Source organism: Echeneis naucrates, chromosome 14 (assembly GCF_900963305.1).
Source record: "Echeneis naucrates chromosome 14, fEcheNa1.1, whole genome shotgun sequence".
NCBI lineage: Eukaryota > Metazoa > Chordata > Actinopteri > Carangiformes > Echeneidae > Echeneis > Echeneis naucrates.
Genome location: NC_042524.1, coordinates 377,111 through 401,741, shown reverse-complemented (window position 1 = coordinate 401,741; position 24,631 = coordinate 377,111). Strand labels below are relative to the sequence as shown.

The window sequence follows — 24,631 nt, the reverse complement described above, 5'->3', positions numbered from 1 at the left end:
TGTAAATATAACTTTTACACATTTACTTGAGCACAAGATATTTAGGTATCAGAATAAATAAGTAGCCATTCTGCAGAATGAGCTGTTACACAACAACATATGTGATAATTGTTGATACGTTCATGTAAATCTCTTACACACGGAAGCTAAAGTTACTCTATTTTAATGAAACAAAATTTATCTATCTAAAAATTGTGGTTCAAATATAAGACTGAACTACTTCCGGTCTCAGTGTTGCGTAACTTCCGTTTGTTTCAGCTCATTTTATTTTTGAAGGGGCGGGTCTTTTATTGTGAAGGATGTTGTCCACCGTTTTTTCCGCAGATAACAGCCGGAACACCGGAGGAGACGAACGGTGACGGTAACTCCAATTTATCCGTTATTCATCATTAATCCGTGTTCTCTGTATAGAAGTACAGCTTTTAGTCCCGATACGCGACAAGCTAAAGCGCTAGCTAGGCTAAAAGTTTGGTGTCGGTGATCGTCTGATGTCTGATGAATAAAACAGCAATTTGGTGAATAAAACAGCAGTTTGGTGAATAAAACAGCAGTTTGGTGAATAAAACAGCAGTTTGGTGAATAAAACAGCAGTTTGGTGAATAAAACAGCAGTTTGGTGAATAAAACAGCAGTCTGTTGAATAAAACAGCAGTTTGGTGAGTAAAACAACAATTTGGTGAATAAAACAGCAGTTTGGTGAGTAAAACAGCAGTCTGGTGAGTAAAACAGCAGTTTGGTGAGTAAAACAACAGTCTGGTGAGTAAAACAACAGTCTGGTGAGTAAAACAGGAGTTTGGTGAGTAAAACAGCAGTTTGGTGAGTAAAACAGCAGTTTGGTGAGTAAAACAGCAATTTGGTGAGTAAAACAGCAGTCTGGTGAGTAAAACAGCAATTTGGTGAGTAAAACAGCAGTTTGGTGAGTAAAACAGCAATTTGTTGAATAAAACAGCAGTTTGGTGAGTAAAACAGCAATTTGGTGAGTAAAACAACAGTCTGGTGAATAAAACACTCACGCACACTAAGAGTAATACTGTGCAATATTCTTCTAACTACCCAGGTGCAACTTCTACTATTGGTAGTTTGTTTGCTTGTTAGTTTGTTTCCCGCTGCTGTAACAATGTGGATTTCTCCATTGTGGGACAATAAAGGAAAATCGAATCTAAAACAGCAGTTTTTTTACTCTGAGTCTCTGTGGGTCAGAGTACAGATCAGATCAGACCAGATCACACCACTCTCCCTCCTCCTCCTTTATATTGAAGTCTATGGGAAAATGTCCCTCCTCCTTCTCAGTAAAAGTTTTCCTGATGAGTTTATGGTCTCAGTCTTAGTTTAAAGTCTTTAATACAATATGATGTTCCCTCAGCAGCACCCCCTGCTGGACACATAGTGTTCTGGAGCTGTGGAGTTCTGGTGAGTTTCCTCCTTCTGGATGAAGATGGTGCTGCAGAGGGTGGCAGTGGTTGGGGCAGGGGCAGCAGGACTTTGTGCAGCCAGACATATCCTGTCTCGGCCAAACAGCTTTGCCTGTCCTGTGGTGTTCGAGCTCACAGACAACATTGGTGGCACCTGGTGTTACGTCGAGCGCATCGGTCAAGACGACCACGGCCGGCCAATCCACAGCAGCATGTACAGAGACCTCAGGTGTGCTTGTGTGTCTGTCATGACTCACTGCGAAGATAAAAGTGGATCAGGCCGGTTATCTGACCACGACAGTCAACTAAAATTTGCAGGGTGTTAATTGAAGTGTTTGTTTCTTCGCTTTCATCCCAACAGAACCAACCTGCCTAAAGAGGTGATGGCCTTCCCTGATTTCCCCTTCGACCCTCAGCTGAGCAGCTTCCTGCCCCACCAGGAGATCCAGAAGTACCTGAAGAAGTACTGCCACGCCCACAACATCTGGCCTCAAATCCGGGTGAGTCGCCAGACCAGGCGGCCAGTTAAAGACTTTTTAGACTGAAAGGTGAATCAGATATTTTAAGAAGTTTCTGCTCCATCAGTTCAACACCATGGTGGAAAAGGTGAAGCCTGTTGTTCTGGCAAAAGAGGTTGAGAAGAACACGATGTGGGAGGTGACGTCGTGTGATTTGTCCGGTCACCAGAAAACCGAGATCTTCGATTCGGTCTTTGTCTGCTCAGGGTGAGACTCCACACGTTGACCCCCCAGGACAGACAGATACTTTATTAATCCAGATGAATTTTCAGGATTTAGTGTGTCAGAAAAAATCCCAATATTTTCCGTGACCACTTGGTGACACCAAACTGAAGCATTTGTCTGTTGAAATGTTGTGATTGTTTTTCAGACACTACTCCGAACCCTACATCCCAAACGTACCAGGGATGAAGAACTTTAAAGGTACTCCACCTCAGGTACAGGTGTTACAGTATGAACAGCTTCAGGTGAAACTGATGCCGCTGTTCGTCTGTTTCAGGGAAGCTGTTGCACAGTCACCTGTACAGGTACGCAGAGCCATTCTCAGGTCAGTCTGTGGTGGTTCTGGGGGCCAAAGCATCAGGACTGGACATTTCCATTGAACTGGTCAAAGCTGGCGCCAAGGTAACAAACACAGACCTGAAATAAAAATGGCTGTCACCCACAGCCTCCTGAAGCCCAGAGTGAACTGCTGCAACACAACCAGGTGACTGACTCCGCCTCTCTCTTCATCTTTTTGTCTTTGTCTCCAGGTGACTCTGAGTCACGGTCGTCCTCGTCTCACCTTTCCTCTTCCCTCTGGAATTCGACAGTCCAGTCCGGTGGTGGCGATCGAGGACAACGGCAGCATTCGTTTCCAGGTGACTGAAGTGTTTCAGCTTCATCTGCATTGATTGTGATCCAGTTTAGTCTGTTGTGTTGGTTGATCTCCTCTTCAATGAGATGGGGGACACTGTTTCAGGACGGCTCAGTGGATCAGGCTGACACCCTCATGTTCTGCACCGGGTACAAGTTCAGGTTTCCCTTCCTGGATGCAGATCAGCTGGGTTTGAAGATCCAGGACCACATGGTGTCTCCTTTGTACCGCTACATGATGCCCCCCGCCTTCCCTTCGCTTTTCTTCATTAGCATATGCAAGATGATCTGCCCCTTCCCCAACTTCAACTGCCAGGTGAGGAACTGGTCCAGGTCTCATCAGGGACCAGAAAGACTTTCATTGTGGTCCAGACTCAGTCAGAAATTTTTATTTATGGAGCACTTTCCAGCACAAGTTACAAAGTGATTGACAGGATGATGAAAAAAGTTCTTGAAGATCTGCAGTCCGATTTTGTAGAAACAGGAAGAATTGTAGAAAGACTGAATAAAAGGGCCTGAAATGTGAGTTGGGGGAGATGAAGCTCACCCTGAGCAGGTTCTTCACAAGTTCACCAAGATGAAAATATCTTCAGACTGATTTGGTTTTATCTCTGAAGGTCCAGTTTGCTCTGGCCGTGTTGGACGGCTCTGTATCTTTACCGTCTCGGGCTGAGATGGAGGACGATGTCCATCGAGTGCTGCGGGACAAGGTGGATCGTGGATTCCAGCAACGCCACCTGCTGGACATGTTCGAGGATCAGTGGGAGTACTGTGACATGCTGGCTCGCACCGCCGGCTTTCCACCACTTCCTCCGGTCATACAAGGCTTGTACAAGGAAGTCTGGAGACAACGACAAGTCCACCCTGAGAACTACCGGAGCCACAACTACCGGCTGATCAGCGACAGCCAGTGGGAGCTTCTCAAATGACCAAGGAAAGGTACAACTGGAGAAACCACAAAAACACCACAACACAATATAACATTTATAACCAAAACTTTCAGACAGGAACCACAGAAAAAAAGACTGAAGGTTCCTCAGACTGAACAACTTTTAATAGGAAGTCCAGCGACTCCATGTTAGTTAATGTTTAGCAGCTACAGATAAAAATGTCCACCATCTTGGATGTCAGGTCCTGCTGGGGCTCTGTGCTGCTGTGGTCCAGTCCGAATCGTCTCACCAACCTCGGAACAAACTGCCAACACTCATGTTCCCCAGAGCAAGAATGCACTCTGATGAGGGCAGGCTCTTCTGATAGATATATGTCAGAATCTGTCAGCATGATTTAAGACACCAGATTACATTCCCATGAGCCTCAGCTGGACTTTGTGGTTCCTGTTAATAATCATGTCCTGTCTTCTATCACTAATGTATTAAAAGACAAAGTGTCTCCTTGAGGCGGATTTTGAACCAACCAGAAGCTCTTGTGGGATATTTTTGTATTTGACATAATTTTAAATAAAAATTCTTATTCACCATCAGAAGGTATGTTTATAGTTTTAAGAATCAAAAACATTCTCAGAGTAGTTTCATTTCTTCTCTCAGGCTCAGGTTGTGATTGGTTGACAGATTTCTGAATGAGCCAATAACAGAGCAAGAGACCAAGTCCTTGGACCTTTAACATTCACCTACAGATCCCGTGGACCTTTAAATCTCTGACTTCCTCAAACCAAATAAGGAAATGAGTGACCTGCAGAGTCAGAGAAGCAGCGGATGTTTCTGCGTCAGACAAACGGAGGTGATTATTTGGCTGATTAATCATTAGTGGTGAATGGAGCCAAATGTTAACCATGAACGAGGCCGAGGACACAGACAGCAGATGTCAACAACACACTTTAATCCAGATTATTGTGCCACAGAACACCAACATACACAAGCCAAAAAACCAGGTCTGATATCAGAGACTGACCTGAGTCTGAAAATAACAGCAACGTCACATGAAGCTGGAGGAAACATGGCTGCTGTCGCACAGGACATTTTAACGATTCTACACAATAATTATGTGTACAAAAAAGGAAGAGTCAGCAGGCTGCAGACCCTCGACACAACAAAGTCAAATTCTATGTCACAAGATCGAATGTCAATGGTTCACAACACACAAACTGACTGAAATGGGTCATAAAAGCAGCAGACATTAAGTGAAAAGTTAGAAAATCGGGGGAAAGTTATTTGTTGATTACTCACCATTTTGTCATTGTGACAAATAGAGACTCTTCAGCCATTTTTTCCGGTTCGATTTTAATTCAGGCCATAATCTAATAGTTATAATCATCAGACTAACTGGGATTAATTCATTTGTTGCTTTGATGATGCGAGTGATTCGATCTTTTCTTAATTTCATGTTCTGAACCTAAATCTTCTTTTCCAAAGTTTGTTCATATGAACCAGAGCCTGTTGATGAGAAGCTCACCTGTTTCTGAAGCCTCAGATGTATGAAAACACACCGGTGTGTCTGATTAGTTCTTTCATGAAACACTGTGTTGTCCAGCTCCATCTTGTTTGTGTGTTGTACTGAAGGAATCTGCCGGCAGCAGTGTTGTGTAGCAGCCAAAACCGGAAGAAACACAATCAAATCAAAACCAGATGAAATCGGAGTGCTGAGAGTTTGGGGTCAGGTGAAGATGATGATGTTGTGAACTGCGTGAAATGAACATTATTCCTGTTTCATGTATGGTGCTGCAGCCACGAGGACACGATATGGAAGGCGGACTCGATCAAATGAAACGACTGAAAAGTTTCTGTGTTGTTCTGCAGTGATTCACAGGAATCAGCTTCATCATTTCCCTGAATCCCTGAATTTATTTTGCCAGTTTTCAGAAAATTTGTTGTCCATAACATTTAGGTAACAAAACCAAATGCCCAAACACTCTTCACACGAAGAGTGTTTTATTTAAAAAAAACTAAAAGCTCCTAAAATATGACCCTTGAAGACTTGGACTCATTCTCCATGTGCACCTCCCTTTCTACCTTCTCTGCTGCGTCCTGGTCGTCCTCTCCCACACCGTCCTTTTTCAGGATGGTCAGCGGCCACCAGAGTGAGCCGTTTCGACGGTCTCTGTGGATGGTGTGTTCCACCGACCAGCAGCAGGGGGCGCCCTTGTCTCCTGTCAGGAAGTACAGCAGGGCGTTAAGCCAGGCATTGCAGGAGGCCAGCGGCCGGGTGACTTTGTAGCAGATGGAGACGGTCTTCATGGCGTTGCAGCCGCCGAGCTGCCCCCGCCGCAGCAGAAGGAACAACGTCCGGGTCACATGGAAGGGCAGGAAGCAGAGCGCAAACAGGAGTGTGATGGTTACGATGGTTTTGATGGATTTCCGCCGCCGCCGGATATAGTGGGAGTACTGCGAGCCTGAGATGGACACAGAGGTTCTCTCCCTTTCTCTAATTCCTTCTACCACTCCGTCCACCACCTGACCATCCTCGCCGCCTTCTATTGAGCTTGGGGGGGAACGCAGAGTCTGAAATATGGTCCTGACCACTTGAGAATAGCACCAGGCTATGATGACAAAGGGCACGAAGAAGCCCAGCAGGTGGAGGACGATACCGTACGGGACGTAGTCAGCAAACTCCTTGTCAATGGCGTCGTCCCAGCAGTTTGTGTACCCCTCCCCTTCCTGCTCCCCGGTACTGTTCTCGCTGTCCGTCGCCCCTCCAGGCCCAATGACCCCACTGCCCCCTCGCCTCACATATCCAGTCTGGGCAAACCTGAAGATAGGGCAGGTAAGGATGAAAACCACCACCCACACCAACGCACAGGTGCCCTTCACCACCCGCTTGCTCTCCAGGGTGATGGTCCTCATTGGGTGGCAGATCCCCAAGTACCTGTGGAGGAAAACAGGATGCGTTCAATTCACCGCTCTGGAGTTACTCCCCTCCGAGTTTTAAAAGTTTCCACTCAAGAGAAGTTAAATCTGACCAGTCAAGTAAAAACAACCAAACCCAACCAGGAATTCAGGTTTAACAAAATGGTTACCCAACATTTCCATGAAGTTCCAACTAAAAAAGAATCCAATTATGAAGGTGGTATCAATAGAAATGTGTGTGTGTCATGGTCACTTCCTGTTTTGCTGAAGCTTCCTCACATAAATACAAGAAATTAAGAGAAATGTCTGATTTTAGTAGCTTTAAAGGAAGGAGTCTGATCTGCTCACACCAGGTTTGGTTTCATTTGTTCTTTATTACACTGGATCGATTCTCTTACTGGTCCTTGAACCCAAACCAAACATTTCTCCTCTGATTGGCTCAAAAGTCAAACAGAAGCAGCAGTAGTGTGTCTGTAGCTCTTACCTGTGCACAGAGATGCAGGTGAGGAAGAAGATGGAGCAGTAGAGGTTGAAGTAGAAGAGGAATCGAACAAGGCGACACATGAAGTCCCCAAACACCCAGCTGTCCCTCAGTACGTAGCTCGCCACCAGAAAGGGCAGCGAGAGGCCGTACATCAGGTCAGTAGTGGCCAAGTTCACCATGTAGATCAGTGAGGTGTTCAAGCGCCGCCCACCACCGCTGCCACAGCAGCCGCCATGATGGCGGCAGGAGCGCAGCAGCACCACTGAGTTGAGAGTGAGGCTGAAGACGAAGGTCAGGGAGTAGCAGACAGGCAGGAAGACGTACTTGTAGGATTCGTCAAAGCTGCAGGGTGAAGGCGGCAGAGACAAGCTGGACAAGCTGCTGGAGGCATTTGGAAGACTGGCCGCCAACAAACGGACGTCTGCAGTGACGTCGGAGCTTTGGCTCAATCTCATGATCAACTTCTGAAGGCTATTTCTGGAAGAGCTGGATCGATCACAGGTTCCTCTGACATCATCTCAGAAGTCCCACCTCCTCCGTCACTGAAGGTTCCTTCACTTATCTGTCTGATCAGTTATCTCGTCTCGGCTGGTCCATGTCTCTGGAGTTTCTGGGACAAGTGGAGGAGGGGAGCAGAAAACAGAAAACATGGTCATTAGTTTGGAAATGCTCGTTCACGGTGTACCGCCGGCGTTTTGCTGACGAAGACTCTGTCTCGCTCAATTAGCCCCTTAATCATTAATGACACTCTCCGGAAACTTCTCGCTGCGGATGGAGTCGCCCTGCAGGGCAGGAAGATGATGTTCCAGCTGTTGGAGCGCTCAGGTCACTGCTTCAATCCAACAACACATTCAAACAACTGAGGACGTTTGTGCCCCATCGTGTCAAAGATCCATGAAGACATGGAGACACCAGACCGTCCATTGCCAACTGTCCACACAGTTTTTAGCCACAATCGCAGAACTCTGTGGAGACCAGTGTCCATGTCCTGATCTGTCCAATGACTATTGGAAACATTGTCATCAAATTCAGTTGAGACATTCACATGAACTCTGGTAGTGCTCTGACTTTTCATTCATTTGTCCTGATTTAAAGCTCGATGTTAAAGAAGAATCAAAGTTCATGAAGGGCGTACTCGACCTGACGGATCACAGAAGCTTTTCAACAGACTGAACACATTCAAGTGTCTATAAGTCATTTTCAGAGAAAACTCCTCAGACTGAACTGCTGGACTGAGTCCTTGAGGACTCAGCTGTCTCAGAACGGTTCACTGGAGCGAGACATGGAAAATGTCCAGTCTGACCAGTTAAAGTGGACACCAGAGCCATCAGACATGTCCTACCTTCATGGTCCTCTCTGTCTCGTCTGGTCCAGGTTCTGTGTCGGCTTGAGGCTCAGAAATGTCTGTTTGGGGCTGAAGGGTCTGTCGGGGCTTCTCCTCTAACCTTCAGCTTCTCTGTAAATAATTAATGAGCGTTCATTCAGTCAGAACTGCAGGAATGAAACTCAATCCAGGACTGCAGAGCAGGAGGCGGTCCAGATCCCTTCACAGGATGCACTGTTTATAGCTACTGAGGTTGGAAATCATGAAAAATAAATGTCCAAAAGATGAAATTCATCCCTCATACGCTAGCAAGCTAAGGCCCAAGTTCACCGGACAGTTTCTGGGTGAATTCTGATTTTATGTTACTGTTTGTTGTGAAGATATGAAAACCCGAGTCCAACTAGATTCTAACTAAAGCACAATCTAAACATTGGTGGACTCTTCACAGACTTCAGGTTGAAAATCACGAGGCTGACTCAGTCACACTTATCCTTTTTAGAAAAAACATCTTTATATATTTCTGAAGCTTCTTCTGACTGATTGAGACCAAAAACTGAGAAAACCAGCAACTCACCTTCTGTTCCTCCGAAGCTGCTGAAGTCTCTTCCTCTTCGTCACTCTGCCTTCCTCATCTGACGCTTTCATTAGAAAGTGAAATGAACAGTGAAAACGTTGGCCCCTCCCCCGCCGTTCTGCCATCTCCGCCTCCATCATCATCATCATCAGGTGCGATTCATTCTGTAAATACTGATGTTTCCTCTGACAGCGAACACACACGTCGCACAGCTGCATGACAAAGTACTGCTTGTTGAGTATAATCAAACAGCAACACAATTGGTGGTCAAACAGTGTGCAGGTAGCCGAGGTATGAATCAACACGCAGCGTCAAATGACTGTTTATTAAAAATAGCTGCAGCACATAAAAAGTTCCTCTTTATTCAACTGCAACAAACCTCAGCGCTCCACTCTGTGATCTGTTGCTCTTTATTTTCAAGCTGTATTTTATCAACTTGCCTCCATTTTTACTGTAAAATAACTGACAGAAAACTAATTATTCATTCATTATTGTCTTTCATAAATCATCTGCCAAATGTGCAAAATGTAATATATATATTATTGTGAATGCTGAGTCAGAGGACACCAAGCTCCAATTTTGTTGAGTAAATTACAGTTTCCTTGTTGGTGTCAGGCCGCCACCCTTCCATTTATTTCTTCCTCAAATTTAATTATGAGATTTTCTGCTGCAGGCGGCTTCTGATTGGTTGAACTCACAAGGAACAAAATTTGGTTCAGTGTAAAGTTGACTGATGTTAGATGACAACAAAGTTGAACCTTGACTTCATGAGGAAATAAAAAAAGTAGTCTGGTTCTTCACTGAACAAAAACACAACTGACAGACTGCCTCCCAAAATATATTTCAAAATTAATGTTTACATTCACAAATACATTTGTAATTCATTTACATTTTAAAATACATTTGTTAATATTCTTAAAGTCAAAGTGAAACCAAGAACAATCTGTTCACTTTGTTAATCAGATTTTTAAGGAAAAACTTTTCTTCTTCTTCAGTTTCATCACGCTGACAGAAAGTTTCCCCTTCAGCTGCTGACATCTCAGTGTGACTTTAAATATACGTGAGTAAAAGTTATTAGTGAAGACATTTTCCCTCCATTCATCCAACATTCAGCGTCTTATCACAGATCAGTGAGAGAATCTTAGTTCATAAAACGGGCACTGCTCTTTGTGTCCTCAGCTGGTCAACGAACCAACTGAAGTTCATCCTTCAAATGTTCATGAGCTAAAAAGCAGCTCAGTGACATAAACATCAGAAAGTGGCTGCAAGAAAAAGATTATTACGCGCTTAGCGTCAATTAAAGATGAAGTCCATCTGACCTCCTCTGATGTTTTATGATTCATATTAATAATGTAATGTAATCAAATGAATAATATCTGTTGAAGAATAAATCTGAACCTTTTACCTTTTTTAATTACATTTTTTTCCAAACTAAACTTAGCGAAATTCCCCTTCATAGTTTCAAAGAACAACCAAGGTATTAGTTGTCGTGCTACAAACGCTGTGTGTGATGTTCCCTTTTCATAATCACAGACAAAATGAGTAATGAAGTAAAAAAATACAATGACACTTAAATAAGAAGTTAAGAGCTCATCATGTTTAACTTCTTCTCTCATTTTGTCAAGAGTTCATAAAATTCAGATAAGAAAGTGATAGAATATGGATTTTTACATTTTCTGCTAAGGCACAAACTTTTTAAAAACAAAATGATTTCTAAAAATTATTTCAGTATAAAATTTGATCCAAAAAACGATCAAAGTTGTCTTTCACCTCAAAATCTGTTTAAGTCAAACTGCTCTGTTGGTTTGTTTACCTGAGAAAAAGAACAAATCTATTTGATGACCAAACACAATATTCAACATTGATTATGGCCTTCCTGTATCATAAATTCAACTATTCTTTTTACCTGAAGTTTAATTCTAACAGAACATTTTGTCCTTTTCTTTAACATGTTTTTTCATGTTAAATGTTTTAAAATCCCTTCTTGCTTTTTAATATTCGATATTTCTGACTCAATCAGAAATCTTCCAGTTAAATTTTGGAAAAAACCCCATCAATATCTTTAATTTTTTAAGCTTTAAATATCAAACCCTGAGCTGTTTGCTTCCCCTTCAGTTTGATTGACATGAGCCTGCAGAGCTTAATAAACGTTTGATTGGCAGATAGAAACACGTCCCACCCACTTTGAGCATGTGAGAGGAAATTGACATAACTTTTAAAATTGAACAGTAAATAGTTGATGTGTTCAAAGAACACTTTGTTAATCATAGACGCTGAAGAAGAAACCAGTTTTCGGGCTGTTAAAGTTTAACCTTTGACCTCAGCCTGTTGTCTCCTCTCCGTCTCATTTAGACTCACCACTTCCTGTGTCTTGATGTTTCTGGGAGCTGATTGGAGATGCTGGTTTGTCTTCTCCCTGTCGGTTGTCCGTCTGCCCTCATCACACTCATCCGTCAGTCTCGTTTGTTTTAATTTCCCTCCAACTCGACGTACACGTGACTCTCTTGTTGCTCTCGTCGCTGTTGATTTATCCCTTTGCTAGATTAGCAGGACGGCTAACGTCTCCTCGGCTGATGTGGACCAGCAGCCTGATTTCTCTCGGAGTGTCCCAGTGTCCTGGCTGGTGTGGACCATCCAGTCCACGGTCCAGGTCTTAGGTGAGGTCCTGGACGTCCAGCAGCATGGCGTCCTGCTTCGTCCTCAGCTGGTCTCGTACCAAAAGGTGGGCCACCAGCTCGGAACTCAGAGCTGGAGGAAAACCAGCCGGATTAAAACTGACAGGAAGAGGAAGCTACATCATCACTGAGGGTGTTTGTTTGTTTTTTACAGTTTTAAATCAAGTTTGAGGGTCATAACAGCAATGAGAGTCCCAGCAAAGATAGGAGTACAAGGATGTGTGTGTCTTGGTGTACCGTGTGCGTCTTGTTGTAGTGATGCTCTCAGGCTGCTCAGTTGTTGTACTGAACGCTCCTGCAGGTCCCGGCGCTCCAGATGTTTCCGCTTGGTAACACAACTGCTGCCGGCCAGATGCTGCAACACACACACACACATACAGGTGCTGGTTTGTTGAGGACTTTGTGCTTCTTTTTAGTTTTGTGGACATTTTGTGCTCTTATTTTTACCTCCTTCTCTTTCTGCTTTGCCAGCAGTTGGTCTCTCAGCGTCCTCAGAGCGGTGGCCACTTCCTGCTTCAGCCCAGAGGCATGGCAACCGTTGCGCCCTGTTCCCATGGAAACCTGATGGAGATATAAGCTCATCACTCAGAAGACTCATCAAGAACATGAAACTGGACTTGGACCTGGACCTGGAGCAGGACCTGATCCAAGTCCAGGACCAGGATGAGATCTGGGTCAGGCCCCCCAGAATAGATGACCTTGTTGCTGGCAGTGGCATCCTCATCTTCACTGTCACTGTTGTTGATGAAGCACAGCTGCAGGTTTCTATGGTTGTGAAATCTGTAAACAGAGGAGACATCCCATCGGGACTTTGTTTTTTTAACAACGAAGCAAAAACACAAACTGTCAGAAACGATAAAGTGACGAATAAAATAAATTCACATTTCCGACCGACTGACTCGAGCTGAAGGCTTCAAAATAAAAGACTGATGAAACCATCAGAAGCTCCATGTTACCGTGACGTAACGGCGGCGGCTCGATTCCTTCGGAAGTCCTCCTCCTCCTCTTCCTCCCAGACGTCTGTCCACACTCCCCCCAGACTGTCACCCGTCCTCACCCCCACCCCCCTCTGCGGGAACACAACAGGCCACAGTGACAACCAAACCTTTGTCCTTCCACTTTTTTCACCATCAGAGTGGTTGTTATTTGTGTCTCTGTGTTTCTTTTTGTGCCTTTGTGTGTTACATGAGTTTCAGTCTTGCTTATGGAAACCTTTCACTCTTCAGAGAAGCAGAAGGACTCAAAGGCTCATGGGATATGTAGTCTGTCGTTAACAGCTAACCTGACACATAAACCCCCCTGTTCTTCAGGGCTGACCTTTGACCTTTCCCTCCGTTCCTGCTCCTGCTTCTCCAGCTCAGCTATCCGCTGGCTCAGGTCCTCCCAGTGCATGATGGGAAGGTCCTGATAGTCCGGATAGGACGCTGCTGCGGTGTGATTGTGACACTCCTCCTCCTCCTTCTCCTCGGCCGTCTCTTTTTCTCCCTCCATCTTCCTCTGCAGATAAAGTTAAAGATAAAAGATTATTTTTTTTAATTTTCCATAAAAAAACGTCACAAACCTCAGGAACCTGTCATTGTGGAGTTAGCATTAGCACATTAGCTAACTCTGTGTCCGCTATTGCCAGTTAACAAACTGCACAGCTAATTATGCTAACTGCTCTGATTCTGGTCTGAAGAGTTATGGTCCTGGTCTGATGTTTCACCTGTAGCGTGGAGCTAACAGGTGCTGGGCGGGGCTAAAGCCTGAACCAGGAAGTAAGTTCAGGAGGTTTAATAATGGGTCAGTCTGAGTGTGGTTCTGCTTAGTGCTGAACCGGATGTATGACGTCAACAGTCAGCTGTCTTTTTAAACAATAAAAATCTGATGAATCATGAACACATCTAAACTTCATGTCAGCTGATTTCAGATTGTGTCTTCAGTGATCTTCTGTCTTCTTCTATCGAACACGAACCGAACTGAACTTTAACTGGCTCTAAATCCGGACTGCAGTGACCCTGGTGTCGGTTCTGTGGAGCTGAGGTGTCCCGGCCGCAGACTGCCGTTGTTTACCATCAGCGGGGAGACTCGGAGGTTTTACCCACCTACCAGTCACATCCAGCCGCCCCGGATCGGCCCGACATGTCGCTGCTCGGCTGCCCGCCGGTCCCGTCCGCTCCTCGGCCTCCGGGTCCGGTTCGGCGGCCCGTCGAAGCTTCACCGACAGATCCAGGAGAGCTGGAGGAAGCAGAAATGTCCTCGGAGCGGCTGAAGGAAGGCAGGACCCCCCCTCCGGGCCCCCGGCTCTTCCGCCGCTCAAACTTTAACCTCTCGGCTCCACAGACGGAGCTCCAGAACCACCACGGGTCCGGGTCCGTTTCCGGGTCTGAGGACTTTGTTGTTGAGGGAGAAAAAGTATCTGAAGACACTTAAAGTCAGAAAGATCCAGGGGCGGAGACGGCCCTCAGGGGGGCCGGAGGACCTGCCCTCCCCCAAGTCCACTGCTTGTACAATACCAGACTTAAGACTCTACATCCTGGACCCCTGGACTCTGGACCCTGGACCTCTGGACCCCTGTACCCCTGAACTCCTGGACCTCTGGACCCTGAACCCTGGACCCCTGGACCCCTGAACCCCTGGACTCTGGACCCTGGACCCCTGGACCCCTGGACCCTGGACCCCAAACCCCTGGACCCCTGAACCCTGGACCCCTGGACCTCTGGACCCCTGGACCCCTGGACCCCAAACCCCTGGACCCCTGAACCCTGGACCTCTGGACCCCTGGACCCCAAACCCCTGGACCCCTGAACCCTGGACCCCTGGACCCCTGAACCCCTGGACTATGGACCCTGGACCCCTGGACCCCTAGACCCTGGACCCCAAATCCCTGGACCCCTGAACCCTGGACCCCTGGACCTCTGGACCCCTGGACCCCTGGACCCCAAACCCCTGGACCCCAAACCCCTGGACCCCTGAACCCTGGACCCCTGGACCTCTGGACCCTGGACCCCTGGACCCCTGGACCCCTGGACCCCTGGACTCTGGACCCTGGACTCTGGACCCTGGACCCTGGACCCCAAACCCCTGGACCCCTGAACCCTGGACCCCTGGACCCCTGGACCCCTGGACCCCAAACCCCTGGACCCCTGGACCCTGGACCCCTGGATTTAAGGCTCCTAATCCAAAATATGTGTAAAATTTGTAAAAGGAAAGTCAAACGCAAAGAAACACAAAATGACCTGATGGAAAAAATGGGTTAGGTTTAGAGGGTTAGGGGGGTTAAATTATTTGTGGTCCTTAATTATAGTTTACAGATTATTGTTACTCGTCCAGTAATTTACAGTTGGTTTTTATTTTGGAGCCACCCCTTTGAACTTCCTGCTCTCTGCCTCATTTTTCTTCTGGACCCACAAATTTACAAAACCGGGACCTGGGAAGGTTGTTTGATACGGCTCTGGTCTCTGTTGAGGACTGTGTCTGTCTGACTCTGGTCCAGGTCTCCACTGGCTCCGTCTGCGGAGGGGCAGTGAAGGGTTAAAGGCCGAGCCTCCTGGTGTCCCGTTTCACCATTTTTTGGAGATGACGACTTGAAACAGATGGAGGAGTTGGGAGCTTCACAACAACAAAGGAAACAGCACAATATTCCAACAGTATTCCCACATTGTGACAGAGCTTCCTGTGTGGTTCCTCTGAGGTTCTGCTGGTTCTTCAGTCTGAAGCTTTTTCTCAGCTGAAAGCCTGCACCATTTAGGATGCTGTATTTTATTTGGAGTATTTCCTTTAACAGTGGGAGGCGGGGGGGGGGGGGCTTAATAAGTAAATATTTAGTTTGAGTAAATGTTATTGAATTATTTCAGCAAATAATTCAGAATATGGACATAGTTAGAAATCAACATTTAATGTTAAATATTATTCTTGGACTGAGAGGCAACAATGGACATTGAAAAGATGAAATAATGGACGTTTTATTGAAAACAGCATTTAAAATGATCAGTAATACAGAGCCATCATTTTTAATAGTTGATGCCACAAATATGTCATTATTTTGCTAAAGGAGAAAAAAAATGTTTAATAAATAATCGTTCAGTGCTCGCTGTTTCCTGTGTTTGTCTCGTTGTTTATTAAATGATACTAGCTGTAAAAACAGGTCTCGGGCTCCGGGGTTCTGGTACTGACCCTTGTCAGTCCATTGGTGGGTTTAAATACACGTCACCAAAGCCTGATAAATGAAACATCGGAGATGATTTACAGGAGTTATAAACACGGCGATGACGTCAGCAGAGAACTAAAACTTTATTTGAAACTTTATTTAAACACGCCGTGCTGCAGTTCCGGCTCCGGCCGCCAGCCGCCGCTGTTTCCTCCGTCCGGATTGACGGATCGGCCGAACTACCATGTTGGAAAAATCTTTCAAACTGTTTTTTTTCTGCTGGTCCGGGTCTCTGTGCGGGTCCGGGTCTCCGTTCAGGTCCGGCTCCGGCTCATCCGGGACCGAGTGACGCACACTCCGTGGGTACCGAGGCCGGACGGAGCCGGACCGGGCCGGACCGGGTCGGGCGATTTTGCTTGTCCAGAGCTCGGACCAAGTTAGCTAACAGCTAAGCCCAGAGTGGCGTCAGCTGACCGGGGGAAGTTTCCCGGACGGCGGGAGTTTTCTGCGCGCCGACACCGAACTTTGTGTGGACTTTTTGGCGGGAGTAGTGTTTTAAGTCGCAGCCGTTAAATTCGGGTTCGAGTCCGTAACGCGGGTGACGCGCAGCCCGGATCTTTAATGTGGGTCAGACCCGCAGACTCTGCGGGATAAGGTCTGCTCCGGGGGGGATGCGGTAAAGTCCGGGTGCAGTCCGGGTCCAGTCCGCTGACGGGGCGACTCTGGGTCTGCTGGTCCTGAGGCCTGCGGGTCGGGCTTCCACCGGGCTCGAGTAGAGCTCAACGCCGCCGTCGGGCGCTCGGAGTCCGGACGCTGCTGCCGCCGCCGCCGGCCTGCGGAACGGGGGATGGAACGGATGGAGGTGGACCAGTGCGCAGGCGCGGCTGGGGGGGCGGGGGGCGGGGCCCTGCGCAGGTCGAACAGCGCCCCCATGATTACCAGCGTCAGGTGAGGGAACTACACCCGAACCCTTCAGCCGTCCTTCAGGTCCGGAACAGAAACCGGATCAGACCAAAGGACTGCTCTGATTGTTTCTGTTGTTGTTTTTGTGAGAGTATGAAACTTTTATTTCTGATTGTAGTCTGAACATTTGACATTTATTGGTCAGATAAAACTTGAGATTTGAAGATATTTAAATTAGCAGCCATCTGTCAAAATGAATCAGCTGATTGGACATAAAGAAGTTCTGGTTCTGACCAAACTGGAGCTCCAGCCGTCATTCGGTTTATCAGACGTTTTAGGGACGAAAGCTTCACATGTCCTCTCTTTGTCCCCTGTCTCTCTCAGTGACGGGATGACCGTCTTCAGTCCCGTGTCCTCGGCTCGGTACAGGCGCAGCAGCGTGTCCATCAACCCCAGCTGTCCTTCACAGGTTAGTGGCCCCTGACCTTCAGCCTCCTTTAGCTTCTAGTTTTGATTTGGTTTGCCATTCATCAGCCATTTGTTTTTCTTCTCGTCTCCCAGCTCGTCCCTTTGTCTCCGTTCTCTCTGACTGGAGACCACAAGAGACAGGTGAGGACAGAATTCAGACCACAGTGTGTTTGTCCTGATGTCCAAACAAGCTCAGCGGACGCTCACAGACCCCTTTAGTGGTTTTAAGAGCGCAGAGTAATTGATGTTTTTCATCAGGTCTGTCCATCAGCCAATCAGAAGAGATAATTTGAGCTACTCTGATTGGCTGACTGTTTTCAGAGAAATCCAATGAAAACAGAATTCAGGTAAAAATTTCAGAGAAATGGTGGATCCAAGTGGGTGGTGCTTTTATTTGTTGTGACATCAGAAAGTCCAAGAAGTCCTGATGACTGCTTTAAGTTCTCAGATGTCCAGCTGATTTAAGGGGTGGGGCAGAATGGTGACGGGGAAGTAAAGGGGTGGAGCTTAACATCAGGATATAAAGTCCTGGAGAGTCCAGTTCTTCAGAGCTGACCTGATAACAGCTGTGTGTTTGTGCACTTCAGGAGGAGAACATGGAGATGACACTCAGAGGAAGTCTGCAGAGACTCAGGTACAACACCAAAACAACAACTACACAGCACCAACAACAGCAGCACAACAGTGACCCAGCTCCCAGGTCTAACCTGTCTCCTGTCTCTCGCAGTGGTTCCAGTCTGGTTCCAGTTCCTCCGGTGGCTCAGTGGACCGATCAGACCTCAGTGGTGAGTCTTTGTTGTCAGACCAGTCAAAGTAAGAAAACCATCAAAAGGACCTTTATGAGCTACCATAGTTTTACAGATCAGATCAGACCCCCTCCCCCATAAGGGGACATTTTCCCATAGACTTCAACACTACAATTCCTGTTTTCCACCTTTTTCTTCTTCAGTGGTTTCAGTCACAGGACAGCGGCGTCACACCTAACTCCTCCCCCAGTCCCACCAGGAGGTTCAGGTACCGATGAAAACCTGCTCTGGGTTTTATTCTGGATCAGCTGATGGTTCCTGATAAACATGTTTGTTTTTCCTGCAGACCGGCAGTAAGATGGCCGCCGCTAACGCCGCTGAAGAGGAAAGGTGAGAGAGAGAGAGAGAGAGTGTGTGTGTGTTTTCTTTGTTTGAACAGATGGAATAACTTTTCCTCATTCAGGGGGGGCAGAGTCTGACGGACCTCCAAAGAAGCTCTTTGTTGCCGGGGTAACAGACCCCGCCCACCGCAGTAGCTACACAGTCAGGTGAGATCAGCTGACACACACAGTCCAGTTAGTGTCCAAACCTCAGACTGTGGATCCTGATGGGATTCTGTCCCCTCAGTGTCTCTCCGTCGGCGGCGGACTCTCCACCGACAGGAGGCGTCAGTCCTCAGTCCCTGTCTCCGCCCCCCTCCTTCACCCCCTTCAGCTCCCAGCAGCACCCTGGGCACTAAACCTGAGCTCATCCAGACCTGGACCCTGTCGCTGTGGGTGCAGAAGGCCCACCAGCACCTCCAGAGACCAGGACCCTGGAGGATCTTGGACCCTGACTGCACCCTGTCTCTGTTCCAGCATCAGGCTCTTCTGGCCCTGTGAGCTCATTGATGGACAGAAGATCTGAATGTTCTGGTCTTCACTGCTCACACCGTTGGACAATCTTCAGTCCTCAGCTTATCCCAGTTCAGTCCATGATCCACATCAGTCCTGAGGTTCACAGCAGAGATGGACAGGAAAGGGTCTCTGTGAACCAGCTCCACATTCAGCTGGAGCCTGAGATGGAGGATCATGTTGGACGCTGAAGGTGACGGGAGATCCAGAGGACCAGCTGGTCTTGGGTCTTCATGATCCTCTCTGATCTTCAGAAGTCCATGAGTCGGTGATCTGGTCTACTCTGCGGCTTCGTTGGAGTCTGTGAACTGAATGAGGAAAGTCCTCAGATGGAACAGACCGGGTCCTGGAGCCAAAGTCCTGGTCCAGGTCAGTGAGCTTCATCACCTTCAGAGATTCATCTGAATCTCTTTTGATCCTCAATAGATGACGGTGGTCCTTCTTCAACCAGGTTTCTGTGTCAACCTGTATTTGAAGGACCAGCTGGTTCTGGTCTATGGAGGCTGCTCCAGCTCTTCAGGTTCAGATTTGATGACAAGTCCATGAAGGACCCACCTGTTTCTCAGGAGAACCTGACCCTGAACAGACCCAGACCAGGTTTTTCTGAATCATTAATTGTTGCAGTTGCTGAGTCGGCTGATTGAAGCTTCTGCATCTCCAGAAGAAACTGGGTTCTACAGTCCGTTCAGGTTGGGCCGATGGTTCTGCTGCAGGACCAGAGATCAGTTTGATGACTTGGGTCTTGGACAGAGACCTAATGTTTGTTGAATATGTATCTATATGTGAATATGGAGCCTGCAGGGTTTGATTGTACATATTGAACCTGCAGGAAGTTCTTCAGATCAACTTCCTGTCTGTTCTTCAACCAATCAGCTCGTGTCTTCAGACAAGCATCCACCTGACGATCAAAGGCAATAATTCAGTGAAGAATCATCATCCTGATGAAGATGATGTTTTCATGGCTTCATTCCAAACTCCGTGGATCAAAGTCCTGGTCCGGTTTGTGGTCCAGACTGCTGAGAAGATCTCGTCGCTTTGTCCCTCAAAAATGAGACTGAAGTTAGCATCAGCTGACGACGTGGATTCAATGTAGTGTTGTTTTTTCTTTGCTCCTGGTCCTGGTCCTGGTCCATTTCAACTGCAGTTTTGCTTCCGAACTTTGCACTTGAACAGTTTGTACAGTTTTGTACGTTTGTCATCGTTGTGCCTCGAAGTGTCGTCGTGTTTCAGAGCGACTTTTTTTTTTCTTCCTTCGCCAACAGAAAGTAGTTGTCAGCTGACCTGCTTCCTCTCTGTACAGTCTGTGATCCGCTGATCGTCCACATCTTGTTTTTATTTTCATGACTTTGCACAGTTTCAGTTGGTCTTTAATTTGCCGCCGTCTGAAAACGCCTCGCTGCTTCTTTCTGTTTTTGTTTTTTCAGCTGACTTTTTGAAAGATGCTTTTTATCGGTCAGAAACTGAAGCTTCTTCAGATGGAAAATAATCCCCCAATTTCAGTTTCAGGGTTCTTTAGCATTTTTACTGAAAGTAAAAAAATATGTACGATTGTGCGCATGCTCAGACACACACACAGATAGAAACGAACAGAAAATGTTATTTTATTGTACAAAAGCCAAAGTTGCCAACATTTAAAGTTTTAGCAGCAGATAATTGTTGTTGTTGATTAATGTTGTTGATCTGAGAGTTTAAAGCACAAATCTGTTTTCATGGAAGGTTCAAAACTGCAGACGTTTCAACTAAATGTTTCTTAATGAGTCGTTTTCAGAACGAAGCTGAGAAACACATTCACAGACACACAAACACAAAGTGGAGCTTTAAGTTTGTTCCTTTAGTTTTTGCACACAGATAAAGTCAAAACTTCTGCTTCTACGAATGTTTTTAAACCAAAAACTCTTCATCAAAATGCAAAAAAGTTTTCCAGGAAAACTGTTAGGAGAACGGCGTTTTTCCCTCTTTGGGTTTTAAAGTCACATTTTTCTTTCCATTTAATCTCCAGTTTCATTTGAGTTTTTTTTTATCTCATCTCTCATTTCACTCGTTTTATTCCAGTTGCAATTTAAAGGTCCGCATTTTATGTTACAAGTTCATATCTTAACTTCCCTAGACTTTTATTCTGAAGGATTGATGTCCAAAAAAACATGTATTGACTGATTTTTTTTTATTTTTTTATTTTTTATTTTTTTTGGTGACATCACAAAGTTCCAGATGTCCTCACTGAATGGACCTTTGAATCTTTTCACCGTGGGGACCGTTAAGTCCCCGTAGGAACCAGTTCTGGTTTGGAAAGTGTTTGCGGATCGTTCCTCAGCTCATATTTCAAATAAAATCAGGAAGATCAATCAAACTTCCTCTGACATCACAGGTTTGAAAAAAGCCTCCAATCAAGCTGGAAGTGTTTTTGTTTTGTAAATGGAGGATTTAGCACCGACTTCCTGTGAAGTCTTGTTTTATTTTTCACAAGAAAAGTTTGTTTCATGAAATTTGACAGTTTTGTGACGTAAAAGATAAAATGAAGTTTCTTGGAAAATCAAATCATTTGGAAAAAAGCAGTTAAACAGGAAGTTTGAGTCCCTTCGTCCCGTTTAGCGTCTGTTGAGGCGACAGGTTGTTGATGCTCCTTCCTCTTCCTGACATTTATAACGAGTCGGTGTTTGTTCAGTGTTAAAGAAACGTTTCACTCTGGCAGAAAATTCAATATAATCCTGAGACCAAACAAAGAGGTCAGAAGATCTCACGGAATGTTTTTAAAAACATTTTATTTTGAGAGTTTAATGTCACAAACTCAACCGACAGAATATTAGTTTACTTGTAGCTTTGTGATTGTCATTTGACTTGAATCAAGTCAGTCAGCAGAACACCGATGATCGATTGATGAATAACAGCTGCTGTAAGATGCCAGAGTTTGTTTTTGGGTTCTGGACACTGATCGGACAAAAAACTCCAAAATACGATTAAAGCAGATTACTTTATAACAAAATGAATGAATGAATTTCACAAACTGTCCGAACCAAGAATCGTCCAGCGGTTTCTCCGTTACCAGTCTTTATGCTAAGCTAATGGCTAATTAATAAATGAGGACACTGCCAGAGTGACACGTGACTTTGAAAAGGGCTGCTGGAGTTTTTATGTAGACAATAAAGGGAAAAAAGCACATCTATAAAATCATTCACACAAGTATTTTCAAAATGTAAATATTTTGGACAAATTTCTCCTAAGAAAGTCAAATGAGATGTATTTTTATTCAACTGAAAAAATAAGTATTCAAGTGTTCATTCCCTCCTGATGATCTCATGGCTGTAAAAATGACGCAGAACGACTCGATTTAGTTTTTAGTCAAAACAATTCATGTAAACATTCTGAATATATATTATATTGTATATGAAAATATCAATAAAATGAAATCTATACCAAAACAGGAAATGTGTTGTTTTTCAATAGTTTACTAAACATCTCTGAAGATGACATTTACATTTTTTTCTCAAATGTAGAAACACTTTCTGATAAATAACTGCAGAGTTTCTGTTTAATGATAAAGATTTCCTGTGACCATCAAATTAAAAGTCTTATCTGAATTGAAACTGGAACAAAACAAAAAAATTCAACTGTCAGTTTTTAAAGTTTTTACTGAACATGATTAAAAGTTGTTTTCACTCGTTTTCCTTCATGAATCAGTTTGATGAGCAAGAGTCAAACTAATGTGATGTCATTAACAACAGCAGGAAGTCGGGGAAAAGACTGATCTTTCAAAGTTAGAGTCCTCCAAAATGAAAGGTCATGATTAGGTGGGCGGGGCTTGCAGCTCTGAACGTCACTGATGGGGTTTTCTGTCTAATGAATAAACAGTGAAGTTGAAGATGTGATCTGATGTGAACTTAAAATCTTCATGATGAAAAAAAAGTTTACTTTTTGTCCTTTTAAAAACTGAAATAAAAACTTCAGCTGCTTACTAAAGAATGAATAGATGAACTTTTAAACTCAAGTGTGTTTTTTTTTTTTTTTTGAGGAAAAAAAAAACCATTGGGTGGAGAAACAGGAAGGACAAGTGAGAGTCAGCATGATGTCTTCTCTCTGAGGTCAAAGGTCAACGGGAGAGGAGGGGCAGGTCACTGGAGTTCATGATGAGGCTGGAGTCCAGGTTGAGACTTTCTGAGGAGACACAGGTTCAGGTGAGCTTTGACCACGCCCCCTTAGGTAAAGAGACGAACTGACGACCAGCACTGACCTTGGTCAAAGTTGAGTTTCTTGCTGGAGGAGCCGTCGCCGAGTCCTTCGATGTCAACCAGGTCGCTGTTCACGTCCGAGTCATTCAGGGCGCTGAGCGTCACGTCTGCAGGGAGAGGAAGAGGAATATGAAAAGGAAGAGCAGCGCACCGCTGTTTAAATCTGAATGGACAGAATGACTTCCTGAAATTTCTCACCTGCTGTCTTCTGCTTTTTGATGGGTGGAGCCAGGGAGGGACTGCTCTGCATACCCGTCGCCACAACGACCTGTGAGGTTGGCACAGTGATCATAGCGGGAGCAGAGGGAGCAGGGGCAGGCGTCATGGCAACAGTGGACTTCTTGACCGTCTTCTTCGGGGACTCAGAGGAAATGGGCACTCGGCTGTCCTCATACAACTTCCTCTTTACTGTGCTCTTTATCTGCGCTCTGCAGGAGGAGGAGAAGAAGAAACAAGAACAGGAGGAGGAAATTAGTTTTTTCTTTTCTTCTGTGTTTTCATTTCAACATGGACGCTCATTCTAAAAACCTTGATGACATCATGAACAGGTGAACTCACACTGTTCGCTCTTTGATCACTGAGCTGATGTTGTTCAGGTCGTCTCCAAAACGACGCACAGCGAGACGAAGCATTTCAATCTCCGTCTCCGTCCACTTGGCCCTGAGAGAGACAGACAGAGAGGGGAGGAGCTTAGACCGGAACTTGGTGCTGTTACACATGGAGGTAAAAGTTTTAGTCTCTCTCTCTCTCTGTCTGTCTGTCTCTCTCTCTCAGTGTCTGTCTCTCTCTCTCTCTCTCTCTCTCAGTGTCTGTCTGTCTGTCTGTCTGTCTCAGTGTCTCACCCTGCAGGACTGGAGTCAGACACCGGGTGTAGCTGCATGGTCAGTTCCCCCAGTTTGGTGAAGGCGGCTCCGGCTGCAGAGAAAATCTCTCCCACCTGCAGAGGTCATGGGACGTGACATCACAAGTCAGCGGCTTGTTTTCAAACTAATTTAGTTTATGACAGATATGAAACAGACAGAATGATTCTGTAGGAAGATAAAAAAAAAAAGATTCTGATGATCAGGATGTTCATTTCAAGTCTGACGATGAAGATTTGTTTGTTGTGTCACATCTGTTGATGTTGGACCAACAACTGAAGCTGTGTGTTTCAGTCAGAAAAACGTCTTAAATGTCCCATCAGTGAACAGACTCTGACGTCACTCAGGTAAAAACTCACCTTAGCGGATGCTGACGTCATTTCTGTGAAGGAGCTGATGCCTCTTTTGCGGAATTTGTTCTTTAATCAAAACACGGATGCGGCTAGCTGCTAATGTTAGCTCCGTGACTGTTGCAGCTAGCTGCTAATGTTAGCTCCGTGGAGGTTACAGCTAGCTGCTAATGCTAGCGAAGTTCCATGGAAAACTCAGCGGCCTGTGGTCAAACGGCCGTCCGGCCGGTTCCGTCCGATTGACCGTAAAATGGAGGAAGTTCCGACGTTCGCAGAAAAACAACAAAAATCCAAACAAAAGAAAAGCGCAAAGTACGACGGGAAGGGAGCGCGAGTTTGGGAAAGCGAAGACGATTGGGTGGTTCAGCGGAAAAGGCGTGGCTCGTCGGATTGTTCGTTTTCATTGGTCACTTGCCGA

The 24,631-nt window shown here is 45.7% G+C and overlaps 5 protein-coding genes across 8 annotated transcripts; 2 read left to right on the top strand and 3 right to left on the bottom strand.

Annotated features, from left to right (window-relative positions):
• The first annotated feature begins 319 nt into the window (after positions 1-319).
• On the top strand, positions 320-4,264 carry LOC115054361 (flavin-containing monooxygenase FMO GS-OX4). 2 transcript variants are annotated; one of them, XM_029519552.1, is made up of 9 exons: positions 320-361; positions 1,366-1,640; positions 1,773-1,911; positions 1,997-2,136; positions 2,300-2,352; positions 2,429-2,553; positions 2,682-2,789; positions 2,891-3,100; positions 3,402-4,264. In XM_029519552.1, the coding sequence occupies exons 2-9, from the start codon at positions 1,429-1,431 to the stop codon at positions 3,711-3,713; spliced, it is 1,299 nt and encodes a 432-aa protein (XP_029375412.1). In that variant the 5' UTR covers positions 320-361; positions 1,366-1,428; the 3' UTR covers positions 3,714-4,264. The 2 variants fall into 2 exon arrangements, with proteins under 2 accessions (XP_029375412.1, XP_029375413.1); XM_029519553.1 differs by having other exon boundaries at positions 330-361; positions 1,363-1,640.
• A 1,429-nt stretch (positions 4,265-5,693) lies between these two features.
• Positions 5,694-9,077, bottom strand: LOC115054638 (P2Y purinoceptor 3). The gene is made up of 4 exons (XM_029519937.1): positions 8,967-9,077; positions 8,411-8,524; positions 7,069-7,678; positions 5,694-6,603 (listed from the first exon to the last, which is right to left on the bottom strand). Exons 3-4 carry the CDS (start codon positions 7,521-7,523, stop codon positions 5,694-5,696), a joined length of 1,365 nt encoding a protein of 454 aa, XP_029375797.1. The 5' UTR covers positions 7,524-7,678; positions 8,411-8,524; positions 8,967-9,077.
• Positions 9,078-9,788: 711 nt separating this feature from the next.
• Positions 9,789-12,704, bottom strand: LOC115054399 (schwannomin-interacting protein 1). Its single transcript, XM_029519627.1, has 5 exons — positions 12,598-12,704; positions 12,340-12,421; positions 12,089-12,202; positions 11,879-11,996; positions 9,789-11,714 (listed from the first exon to the last, which is right to left on the bottom strand). Exons 3-5 carry the CDS (start codon positions 12,194-12,196, stop codon positions 11,620-11,622), a joined length of 321 nt encoding a protein of 106 aa, XP_029375487.1. The 5' UTR covers positions 12,197-12,202; positions 12,340-12,421; positions 12,598-12,704; the 3' UTR covers positions 9,789-11,619.
• A 3,275-nt stretch (positions 12,705-15,979) lies between these two features.
• On the top strand, positions 15,980-22,193 carry LOC115053982 (protein FAM122A). 2 transcript variants are annotated; one of them, XR_003841562.1, is made up of 10 exons: positions 15,980-16,718; positions 17,058-17,142; positions 17,235-17,282; positions 17,729-17,775; positions 17,869-17,926; positions 18,091-18,155; positions 18,234-18,277; positions 18,351-18,435; positions 18,515-19,149; positions 19,232-22,193. XR_003841562.1 is itself a non-coding variant. In XM_029518921.1 (9 exons), exons 1-9 carry the CDS (start codon positions 16,618-16,620, stop codon positions 18,624-18,626), a joined length of 645 nt encoding a protein of 214 aa, XP_029374781.1. In that variant the 5' UTR covers positions 15,980-16,617; the 3' UTR covers positions 18,627-22,193. The 2 variants fall into 2 exon arrangements, 1 of the variants encoding a protein (XP_029374781.1); XM_029518921.1 differs by having other exon boundaries at positions 18,515-22,193.
• On the bottom strand, positions 21,999-24,567 carry bacc1 (BPTF associated chromatin complex component 1). Of its 2 annotated transcripts, XM_029518922.1 has the most exons (6): positions 24,223-24,566; positions 23,846-23,940; positions 23,562-23,663; positions 23,202-23,431; positions 23,006-23,110; positions 21,999-22,929 (listed from the first exon to the last, which is right to left on the bottom strand). In XM_029518922.1, the coding sequence occupies exons 1-6, from the start codon at positions 24,241-24,243 to the stop codon at positions 22,865-22,867; spliced, it is 618 nt and encodes a 205-aa protein (XP_029374782.1). In that variant the 5' UTR covers positions 24,244-24,566; the 3' UTR covers positions 21,999-22,864. The 2 variants fall into 2 exon arrangements, with proteins under 2 accessions (XP_029374782.1, XP_029374783.1); XM_029518923.1 differs by lacking the exon at positions 23,562-23,663 and having other exon boundaries at positions 24,223-24,567.
• Positions 24,568-24,631: the final 64 nt, after the last annotated feature.

Bases quoted from the DNA above. Each gene is read 5' to 3' on its own strand.
- LOC115054361 (XM_029519552.1), top strand. From the start codon at position 1,429: ATGAAGATGGTGCTGCAGAGGGTGGCAGTGGTTGGGGCAGGGGCAGCA. The intron at 2,137-2,299 runs GTGAGACTCCAC...ATTGTTTTTCAG, and splicing joins TCGGTCTTTGTCTGCTCAGG to ACACTACTCCGAACCCTACA. The intron at 2,353-2,428 runs GTACTCCACCTC...CGTCTGTTTCAG, and splicing joins AGGGATGAAGAACTTTAAAG to GGAAGCTGTTGCACAGTCAC.
- LOC115054638 (XM_029519937.1), bottom strand. From the start codon at position 7,523: ATGAGATTGAGCCAAAGCTCCGACGTCACTGCAGACGTCCGTTTGTTG. The intron at 6,604-7,068 runs GTAAGAGCTACA...TTTCCTCCACAG, and splicing joins ACCTGCATCTCTGTGCACAG to GTACTTGGGGATCTGCCACC.
- LOC115054399 (XM_029519627.1), bottom strand. From the start codon at position 12,196: ATGGGAACAGGGCGCAACGGTTGCCATGCCTCTGGGCTGAAGCAGGAA. The intron at 11,997-12,088 runs GTAAAAATAAGA...TGTGTGTTGCAG, and splicing joins CAAAGCAGAAAGAGAAGGAG to CATCTGGCCGGCAGCAGTTG. The intron at 11,715-11,878 runs GTACACCAAGAC...GTTTTCCTCCAG, and splicing joins ACTACAACAAGACGCACACG to CTCTGAGTTCCGAGCTGGTG.
- LOC115053982 (XM_029518921.1), top strand. From the start codon at position 16,618: ATGGAACGGATGGAGGTGGACCAGTGCGCAGGCGCGGCTGGGGGGGCG. The intron at 17,776-17,868 runs GTACAACACCAA...TGTCTCTCGCAG, and splicing joins GGAAGTCTGCAGAGACTCAG to TGGTTCCAGTCTGGTTCCAG. The intron at 18,278-18,350 runs GTGAGAGAGAGA...TTCCTCATTCAG, and splicing joins AACGCCGCTGAAGAGGAAAG to GGGGGGCAGAGTCTGACGGA.
- bacc1 (XM_029518922.1), bottom strand. From the start codon at position 24,243: ATGACGTCAGCATCCGCTAAG. The intron at 23,111-23,201 runs GTGAGAAATTTC...CTCTCCCTGCAG, and splicing joins CAAAAAGCAGAAGACAGCAG to ACGTGACGCTCAGCGCCCTG. The intron at 22,930-23,005 runs GTCAGTGCTGGT...GTGTCTCCTCAG, and splicing joins GAAACTCAACTTTGACCAAG to AAAGTCTCAACCTGGACTCC.